The sequence below is a fragment of the Mus caroli genome, unplaced genomic scaffold (assembly GCF_978045245.1).
Source record: "Mus caroli unplaced genomic scaffold, Mus_caroli_1 scaffold_11, whole genome shotgun sequence".
In the NCBI taxonomy this organism is placed as follows: domain Eukaryota; kingdom Metazoa; phylum Chordata; class Mammalia; order Rodentia; family Muridae; genus Mus; species Mus caroli.
This window is the reverse complement of record NW_028227266.1, coordinates 58,242,865-58,253,430: the sequence shown is the minus strand read 5'-3', so window position 1 is coordinate 58,253,430 and position 10,566 is coordinate 58,242,865. Positions and strand designations below refer to the sequence as shown.

General features: G+C 41.5%; 1 protein-coding gene across 9 annotated transcripts in view; it reads right to left on the bottom strand.

The window, feature by feature from the left end:
- Positions 1-2,045: 2,045 nt before the first annotated feature.
- Positions 2,046-10,566, bottom strand: part of Parp6 (poly(ADP-ribose) polymerase family member 6) — a 32,048-nt gene continuing 23,527 nt past the window's right edge. For all 9 annotated transcript variants that reach the window (XR_015048964.1, XR_015048965.1, XM_029481720.2 and 6 more), the window contains 4 exons: positions 3,387-3,466; positions 2,961-3,024; positions 2,711-2,795; positions 2,046-2,391 (listed from right to left, as the gene is read on the bottom strand). Coding sequence is in view for 7 of the 9 variants with exons in the window: in XM_029481720.2 (XP_029337580.1) it covers positions 2,289-2,391; positions 2,711-2,795; positions 2,961-3,024; positions 3,387-3,466 (332 nt within the window). In the remaining 2 variants the exon portion in view is untranslated. The remainder of the gene's footprint in view (positions 2,392-2,710; positions 2,796-2,960; positions 3,025-3,386; positions 3,467-10,566) is intronic.

Genomic DNA, 10,566 nt, shown 5'->3' with positions numbered 1-10,566 from the left:
GCCCACCTTTAATCCCAGCACTTGGGAGGCAGAGGCAGGCAGACCTCTGTGAGTTCAAAGACAGCCTGGTCTATAAAGTGAATTCCTGGATAGCCAGGGTTGCTGTACAGAGGAACCCTGTCTTGAAAAACTATCCAAAAAGAAAGAAAGAAGAGAGGAGAGGAGAGGGGGAGGGGGAGGGGGAGGGGGAGGGGAGGGGAGGGGGAGGGGGAGGGGGAGGGGGAGGGGGAGGGGGAGGGGAGGGGAGGGGAGGGGAGGGGAGGGGAGGGGAGGGGAGGGGAGGGGAGGGGAGGGGAGGGGAGGGGAGGGGAGGGGAGGGGAGAGAGGAGAGGAGAGGAGAGGAGAGGAGAGGAGAGGAGAGGAGAGGAGAGGAGAGGAGAGGAGAGGAGAGGAGAGGAGAGGAGAGGAGAGGAGAGGAGAGGAGAGGAGAGGAGAGGAGAGGAGAGGAGAGGAGAGGAGAGGAGAGGAGAGGAGAGGAGAGGAGAGGAGAGGAGAGGAGAGGAGAGGAGAGGAGAGGAGAGGAGAGGAGAGGAGAGGAGAGGAGAGGAGAGGAGAGGAGAGGAGAGAAAGAAGGAGAGAAAGAGAGAGAAAAGAAGAGGGGGGAGGGAGAGGGAGGGAGAAAAGGAGGGAGGGAGAGAAAAGGAAAGGGAAAAAAAGGAAAGGGAAGAAAAGAGAAAAGAAAAGGTAGGCAGGCTAGGATTTTAAAGGAACTTTGTGGTATTTTCTGTATTTATATCTGGTTTTCATTAATATTTGGAAATGTTCAACATACCTCAGCTGTGTTTAGAATTAAAGAAGGGAACTGGGCATGGTAGCTATGCCTTTAATTCCAGGACTTGAGAGACCAAGGCAGGTGGCTCTTTGTGAGTTCCAAGCCAGCTTGGTTTATACATAGTGAGTTGTAGGCCAGACGGGACTACATAGCGAGACCTTATCTTAAAAATGAAGTTTTTTTGGGTACATGGAACAAGTATGAAAGGCCAGAAGCTTCCTTAATAAGACAAACCAAACTTTCCATGGTTATCCAGTGTCAAGAAAGGCAGTGGTTTCAGGACACCTGCCTGTTCAGGGAATTCCAACTTCTTCCTGGTGAATTCTCACTCCAAATCCTGATGGCCCCTGGTCCCCTTGGGGCCTCAAGTACACTAAGCAAGCATTTTACAAAGGAACAATACCCACAGGCTATGAGACTTTCTTAAAGGACTTCCGGCTAGAGAACTCAGCTTTCTGCTCCTTCACCTCACTTATCCCAACTAAAGGCCAGACAGGGGGAAAAGTAAGGGCCTAGCATCTGAGATACAGAGCAAGCATGGCTGACAGGGCTGGTTTTGTGTAGAAAGCAGCTGGCCCTGAATAAGGTTAAAAAAAAAAAATCTGTCTTCAAAGGCCCATTTAAATCTTGAGTAACCATCATCAGTTGTATTCTTAACCTGTCTGTTTCATCTACATAACTGATAAACTTCACCCCTTAATCTTTTCATTAAAAATACTAACATCAGGGCTGGAGAGATGGCTCAGCAGTTAAAGAGCACTGGTTGCTCTTCCAGAGGTCCTGAGTTCAATTCCCCGGCATCCCATGATGGCTCACAACCATCTGTAATGGGATCTGATGCATTCTTCTGGTGTGTCTGAAGACAGCTACAGTGTACTCATAAACATAAAATAAATGATTCTTTAAAAAAAATACTAACATATCTGCAGAATACAAAAGAATAACTAAACAAACAATGCATCTTTTTTTTTTTTGAGCTTTTCGAGACAGAGTTTCTCTGTATAGCTCTGACTGTCCTGGAACTCACTCTGTAGACCAGGCTGTCCTCAAACTCAGAAATCCGCCTGCCTCTGCCTCCCAAGTGCTGGGATTAAAGGCATGCACCACCACGCCTGGCTCCAAATAATGCATCTTTTACTTCATGAAACACAAATAGTTCCACTCTCAGAATAAATAGTTCCACTCTCAGAATAAAAACCCTTACCTAGGACCTTGGTTAGGTGTTGGGTCGAGGCTAGTCAGACCACAGTGATCATATCCAGTCCACAGCACCTTCCATTTTATTGTTTTATTTACAAACAGGGTGAAGTCAATTGGGCAAATCAGGGGTGGGAGTCAGTCAGGGCCATCCAAATGTGGAGTAGTTCCTGGATCAATCTCCACCATGAAGGCCACCTCTTCTATACTTTTTTTGCCCCTTGAATTTCTCAGGGCAGCCTCACTTGCTGCTCCTGAGTCCTTTTACAAGGGCAGATGGATCCTGGGGGAACAGGGTGGTACGAGGGCTGGGGCCCCCTCAGTTTGTGTAAACCTGAGTTCCGATCACACGCATGATTTCCTTCTGAATCTTGGGGTCCTGAGTATTAATGTTGGCATCGCCCACCTGCCCATCCTCATATCTGCCAAAGACAGGGCAAGTGTAAGCATAAGAGGAAGCATAATACAAAATAATGTCTACCAGAGGAATTATGCTTCAAAACATGACCATTCTCCTAAAGTCAAAGATCTTGTCACTCTTCTTCAGGATGAAGGGATCAGCTCAGCAGTATTCCTCTACACTGCCCCAAATAAGCTATCCTTATCCCCAAGGAGAAGTCCCAGTGCCTAAATTAGACAGCACGGGCGGGACTCAGACAACAAGAGAGGACATCCTCGGCAGTCCCACACCGTCCACCACCCTCACTCTTCAGGGAATCTCAGGGCTGCTTTTGGACTCACACAAAGAAGAACCTTGTGCAGACATGGTCAGACACAGGGCACACCCAAATGTTCCCATGCTTCTGGAGGTCCTTAGATGTAATCACTGGGAGAAAAGGAGCCAGAAGTCACAGATGTAAAGTTAAGACAGTCTAGGTAGGGAAGAAGGACATGATGTTTCAACATAATTTTTGGCTGACTCATGTGCCAAAGGGGCATCAGAAATAAGGCCTAGGGTTCCAAAAAGACACGAACTGGGTGAGTTGCATACCTTCACAAAGTGCTATACAGTTTAGATTCCGACTCTGCAGGAACCTTGACTGAATGGATCGGGTCTAAAACAGAAAGAAGCAAAGGAAAGAGAGCAAGGTAAAGTGTTAGAGTTAGTCTCAAAATGGCTGGCTGGTTATTGATGATGCGGATGACAGGGATAGGAATTCTTGTCTCCTGAGCTCCCAGCCCCACTCCAACCCTTTGTTTGCTTACATACAGTCACCTAATGGGTCCACAGCTTCCATGTTCATCTTTTCATTTAAAAACCGACCTTTGCTTTCATGCATACAACAGAGATCACATATGAGCATATGTAATGCCTGTAAATGACCCACAATGACCCCAGCTCTACGATTCTCCCATCCATTATTTTTATCAGGATCCAGGGAAAAATTCCTATTCAGGCAGAGCCAACGAGCAATACCTGGGGGATGGTGTTCATCCTGTTGTATCTCTGGACCAGCTCATCCTTGGAAGGCATCCTGTGCTGTCCTTTGCCCATTCCTGTCAGAGAACAACAAACTCAGTTAGTTCACCCATTTCTTAAGTATTTACTGACGTACTTACTATATGCCAAATACCAGCCTAAGATGCTTGGCGACACAGTGGTGAATAAAACAAACTATTTTTCCACATGGAATTTAGTCTGGTGGAGACTGCAGGCAAGGAATAAGTAATTACAACACAGTATGGTAAGGGTTGTGATAACTTATAGAGCATTGTGTGAACCCTATGAAGGGGAACTAGCCTAACTCAGAGTTTGAAAACATCCTGATGTGGTAAGGAAGAATTAGTATAATAGAATATGGAAAGCATAAAGACAGAGAGAACCACAGGACTTAATTTGCACATACTATAATGAATAGGAAAATGGGAAAATATGATGTTACTAATGTGGTGAGCTTTGTGGGGCCTAATTTGACATTGGGCCAGGACAGGGAAGTAAGCTCAGGCAGGAATCAGAACAAAAAAGTAGGCTTCAAGAAAGAATATGACTTTGGGCAAGGGCAGGAAAGTAGGCTCAGATATCTTGGTCATCCCGACAAGCCCTTAGAAATAGTGATCACTTTGTTTATCGCCTTGCTTGTTCCTTGACTACTTGTGTTCATCGTCTTGCTTGTTTCTTAACCTAGAACTGACCCTATTACTTGCATGTAATTAAAATGATATAAAAGATTGGGAAAAATAAACCCACCTCAGCCTCAAAACTGGCTGGAGTCATGCTACAATGTGTCAAATTGTCTCATTCTCTCTCTTTTTTTTTTAATCCTTCCACCTGCCTTGGAGAACCTGTTGACTGACTGAGCTGGCTTGGTCAAACAGATGTTAACTAGGTTCAGATCAAGCAGGGTTTATGTGCTGTAAAAGCAACTAGGGTTTATCTTCTAAAAACTCCAGGGAACCACTAAAGGGTTCTAGTACACCAAATAACATAACTCAAATAACTCAGGAAAGAGGGACCTAGCCGAGTAGGATACCTCAGAATCAAATGACAAGCCAGAGATATGAGTTAAGAGAAAGCAAGTAGAAGAAGTTCAATATGCTGTAGTTTTAAAGTTACACAAAAGGCAGGCCAGTGAGGATCAAAGGAAAAGGCTAAGTCCTTGTGTGTGGATTCTCCACAGATAGTTACAGTGACAACCACCTTGAAGAATCCTACCTTTAAAATAAATACCAACTCCCTTTCATTTCTACATTATTGCAGTGCATACATTCTCTACCATCTTTCTTTGTCCAGACAAAGTTTCTCTGAGTAACAACCCTGGCTATCCAAGAACATACTTTGTAGACCAGGCTGGCCTCAAACTCACAGAGATCCACCTGTCTCTGCCTCCCAAGTGCTGGAATTAAAGGCATGTGCCACCATGCCTGGCTTTTTTATAATAATAAAAAATTTTCTTTACCATTCTTAGCAATTACACAAGAGACCTTGTTTTTTTTTTTTTTTTTTTTTTTTTTGGTTTTTCGAGACAGGGTTTCTCTGTGTAGCCCTGGCTGTCCTGGCACTCACTTTGTAGACCAGGCTGGCCTTGAACTCAGAAATCCGCCTGCCTCTGCCTCCCGAGTGCTGGGATTAAAGGCGTGCGCCACCACCGCCCGGCTGAGACCTTGTTTATAGTGACTGAAATCAAGAATTCTTACTTAGGTATCAAACAGTACCTGTATGCCCCTACTGTTTCCAGGCTTGTCATAAGTACAGCCTATCAGTTAGGGGGTTATGTAACCAAGGAAATGGGATAAACATGAAGTCGATGATGTTAACATTACAAACCATGTACAGGGTTCCAGCCTCACCATTCTACTTCATCACAATTTCACTCTGATTTAATTTTTGGTTTTGCCACTGGCTTTTTATTTCAAATGTTTAAACTTAATTTTATTTATTATTAGGTGTCTATAATGTGAGTGCAGACACACATGGAGGTCAAAAGCCAACTTTTTGGGTTTTGTTGTTTTGTTTTTATTTTGTTTGGGTTTTGGTTTTCCAGTCTTGGCTAACCTAGAATTCACTATGTAGACCAAGCTGGCCTCTAACTCATAGAGATCACCTGCCTCTTCAAGTGCTGGGATTGGTGCTGACCATACCAAGTTCAGAGGACTGCTTTTAAGAAATGGCAGGGACGGGGCTGGAGAGATGGCTCAGCGGTTAAGAGCACAGACTCCTCTTCGAAAGGTCCTGAGTTCAAATCCCAGCAACCACATGGTGGCTCACAACCATCCGTAATGAGATCTGACGCCCTCTTCTGGTGTATCTGAAGACAGCTACAGTGCACTTAGATATAATAATAAATAAATCTTTTAAAAAAAAAAGAACAAAAGGCTTTGCAGAAAATAAAGCTTATAAAATAAAAAAGAAAGAAAGAAAGAAAGAAAGAAAGAAAGAAAGAAAGAAAGAAAGAAAGAAAAGTGATTCCCATTTAAAAGAAAGAAAGAAAGAAATGGCAGGGATGCTGGGCAGTGGTGGCACACACCTTTAATCCCAGCACTTGGGAGGCAGAGGCAGGTGGATTTCTGAGTTTGAGGCCAGCCTGGTCTACAGAGTGAGTTCCAGGACAGCCAGGGCTACACAGAGAAACCCTGTCTCGAAAAACCAAAAAAAAAAAAAAAAAAAAAAAAAAAAAGATGGCAGGGATCAAACTCAGATCATGAGGCTTGGACATCAAGCACTTTTACCAGTTGAACCGTCTCAGCAGCTTATTCTTGGTTTTATCTTGGTTTTATAAGTGGTGTGGAGGTAGGAGGTAGTAACCACTGGACTACAATTCTTCACTGAGCAAACAGACTTTCAAGTCAACACACACTTATTTTCTGTCAATCTCATGAGAAATCCATGGCCTGAAAAAAACTCAGCTGAACTGCCAATCTCTTCCTCTTCTAGAACAGAAACCCTCTCCTCCCACCTGTCCCACCATCCTTAACAGAGCTCAACTCTGCATCCAAGCGTCATGATCCCAGCCCAGATTATTTCATTGGCAAATTTCTAAGAGAAATTCCCATTCAGGTTCTACTCCAGAAAAAGCAGGCAGAAGAGAAAAGAATAATTTGATTTCTTTAAGTCTTAGAGATGGCACTTGAAGTAACTGAAATCTCGTTCTGTCTCAAACCTGTGGTACTGTCCAATTCATACTGACCCAAAGATTATTCTATTCTTCTCCTGGAACTAATAATCTCGGGATACTTTGTGTCCAGAATGATCTCTAAACAGAACTAAACAAAGGAAATTTCCAAACCTACTCACTGCTCCTAATTTCTTCTGGTACTAATGGCCAAGTTATCAGCAGTACCATTGGTCAAATGCATGCCCTCTGTTCATACTGATTCCCACCTAGAAAGCACACCTAATGCTAATTTTATCACACATACCCCTGTTAAGTTTGATTTTGTTTGCCTTTGAGCAATATAAAAAACGCATTACACACAGCCTTCTGGAACTCACCCATTTTGTTAGTATTCACTTATTGTTCATGTGCATCCAAGTGCACACATGCCATACTGCATGTGTGGAGGTCAGAGTACAATTTCAGAAGTTGATTGTTAACAACTCCACCTTGTTGAAGCAGGATCTCTGCTGCCATTTCTCCTGTGGTTAGCACTGAATCTCTCAGGGGATTCTCCTGCTTCTGTCACCCATCTCTCCACAATAATGCTGGGATAACAGATACTTAGCAATGAATCTAACTTTGTTATGTGGGTTCTAGGTACTAAACTTGGGCCATTAGACTTGTTCAGCTAGCTAGCACTTTTACCTACTGAGTACTCCTCAGCCTGACTTGCCTATTTTTAATGGGCATTACTAAGAATGCCTATGCTATTACATGCTACTGATGTCCCTCATTTTCATTGCTCAATAATTATGTGATTATATCAAATAATTTTTCTCTTATTCCAATGATGATGATCTGAGCTATTCCCAAGGTCTGTTGCTGTAAACAGTTTTGTAAGCATTCCTGTATGACTTTGAGTTTGCATACACAGGAACAAAAATGCTGGGTCAAAGAGATAAACTATTTTGCTTTATAAAGTCATCAAATTGTTTTTCTGGTCCAACAGGATGGCTCAGTGGGTAAAAAGACTTACTTACTACCAAGCTTCATGACCTAAGTTGGACCTCTAGAACTCTCAGTAGAAGAAGACTGACTCTAGCAAGTTGTCCTTCTGACCTCCAAAAGCACAAACATGTGTGTACACACAAATATACAAGTGCACACACATACACATACAACACAATACATGAATAAGAAACTTTTTTCCTAAAATGGCTGTGCAGACAATAAAGGAAATCTTTGGAATTTTACAGCCTTTAGTATAGTTGGGTATTACCAGATTCTTACTTTTTGTTAATAAACATGGGTACTAAATAGCAAGTCCCTTTGGTTCTATTTTACTTCCCTCTAGAGGTTACACAGCTGTCACACGAAGAGGGGCATCTCTCTTCATTTATATTCTCACCATGTATATATTATTTCTTACTTTTCCAATAAGCTTTGCAGTAACTAATATTCTTTTTTATATCACTTAAGATTGAACTCAGGACTTGATATATGCTCTACCACTTAGCTGTATACTGGCCCTTCACTTAAAATCTGAGATAAGGTCTTGTTAAGTTGCCCCCACACTATCCTTGAACTTGCTATATATATAGCCCAAAAAGGCCATGTAATTGTGATTATGCTCCCAAGATACAACTGTATGCCACCACACCTGGCTAAGAAATTTTAAGCTACATTTTAAATAATTTATTAATAAATATATACATAAAATATCATGCATATAACTGTGCACTATGTGCAAATCCTCAGAAGCCAGAAGAGGGTATTGGATCTCCTAAAACTGTGTAAGTGCTGGGGATTGAACCTGAGTTCTCTGGAAAGCAGTCAGTGCTCTTAACCACCAAGCAAGCCATCTCTTCGGCACCTTTCAAATACATTTTATGATTAATCTTACGTTTTTCTGCATCTTACAAGCACCTTCTCCCAGTTTGTAGCCTATCTTTATACTCCCTTTAAGATACATTCTGGGGCTGGAGAGATGGTTGGGCTAGAGAGATGGCTCATCGGTTAAGAGCACTGACTGCTCTTCCAAAGGTCCTGAATTCAAATCCCAGCAACCACATGGTGGCTTACAGCCATCCATAATGAAATCTGATGCCCTCTTCTGGAGTGTCTGAAGACAGCTACAGTGTGCTTACATATAATAAATAAATAAAAATCTTTTTTTAAAAAAATACATTTTGATAGCCAGATGGATTTCTATGAGTTTGAGGTCAGACTGATCTAAAGAGTGAGTTTTAAGATAGCCAAGGCTACACAAAGAAACCCTATCTCAAAAACCAGAAACATACATGTGTGTTTGTGTGTGTGTGTGGTGTGTCTTTGTCTGGGTGTATGTGTATGGGAGCACTCTGATGGAGAGCTTAGTGTCAATCAGATTTGCTGAGCTTTGATTAGTTGTTGCAATTTCTCTATTTGCTAGACTTTTACCTAAGATTAAAACAAGTTGCTCCTTGATAATTTAAGACTTGTAAGATTATGGGGAGAGAGGGAATACTTAAGAGGTCCATAGAGTATTTATCTATCCTGTTCCAAGCCGGGAGTTCCATCCCCAAAGAAACAACCAAAACCCCAAAATGCAGTTACAATTTTCTAATTTTGACAAAATGTTTCAAAGACTGATGTAACATTTACAGACTTTACCCCTGAGCTTTAAAAATGTGTTACATCTGAGGTACATTGGCTTCTTTGTTCCCATTTCTGCCAACTCTTCTTAAACTAACCATGGTCTATCAGTTGCTTTTGCTGTTGCCTCACTACACAAGCTAGGCAAGCCCTGCACCAAGAAGCTACATCTTATCTTGGTCCCCATTTTTCAGAATGTTTGATTTTTGAAATAGACCAGTCTCATTCTGTAATCAAGAGTGGCCTGGAACGTACTATATACTCCGATTGCCCTAGAACTCATAGAGGACCCCCCTGTCTGCCTCCTGAGGGCTGGGGTTAAAGCCCAAGTTCCTTAAAAGAATCATCTGGCTTTGTCAGTCCTGCCCTATACCATCTGTATCAGCATTCTCATTTTTCTTTCTACCTATCATTGCCTCTTCCTTTTTGATTGGTTTGTTCTATCATTAAAAAGGGGTTCTAGATTTGTTTGGTTTTTATAGTACTGAAGATTAACCTTAAGGATTCATGTATGCTAAGAAATACTCCACCATGAACTTATATTCCCAGGCATTCTGTAAGCTTATTTTAAGTCAGCTCTCAATAAGTTGCCAAGACTGACCAAACTCATGATCCTCTTGCCTCAGACTCCTGAATATCTGGGATTACTGAGGTATATAACCATAACTAGATTATTAGTTTTGTAGCTATGTGATTCTAGATGTGTTTTCTTATTTCTATAATGACTATAATTACTAAAAATACAAAATAATAATTTAGAAAAAAAATCTAGTGTAGCTGCCTTTTTATACAGCACATGCAACTGCACGGTGGCCATTGATTAGAGAATCCACTGATCAAGAACAAAAGCAGACCAGAGAGGAGCATGAACCTAAAAACACTCAAAGTCCCAATTCCAGTTCTTTTTCTGGGCTAGATAATGCTAGAATCATCACCTTAGTCTCTGGACCTCATTCATTGTTCTAAAATGAAGTACTTTATCTTATACTCAATGTAATTATTATAATAGTCTGTGATTATAGAATATTTAAATTTTAAAAGGGGGTTGAAAGAGAGAATAATGTCTTAAAAATATAAGATCAAAATAATATCTCCAAAAATTCTAAGACTCCAACACTAGAGAATATTCACACATGAATTCATATGTATACACATAATTTACAATTGCTCATATCAAAAAGTAGTTTACATGGGCATAGTGACACATGCCTATAATTCCAGTTCTTAGGAGGATCAGAAGTTCAAAGTCCTCTTTGGGCACATACTGAGTTCTAGGACAGCATGGACAACAGAAGTCCACCTTAAAAAAAAGAACAAATCTGGTCTGTCTATAAAAAGCCTTTTATTTTTCTTTCCAGTTATTCATTAACCCATCCCCGGGGCCAACTTCCTATAGAACAGCATTTTTAACAATAACTACTACTGCCT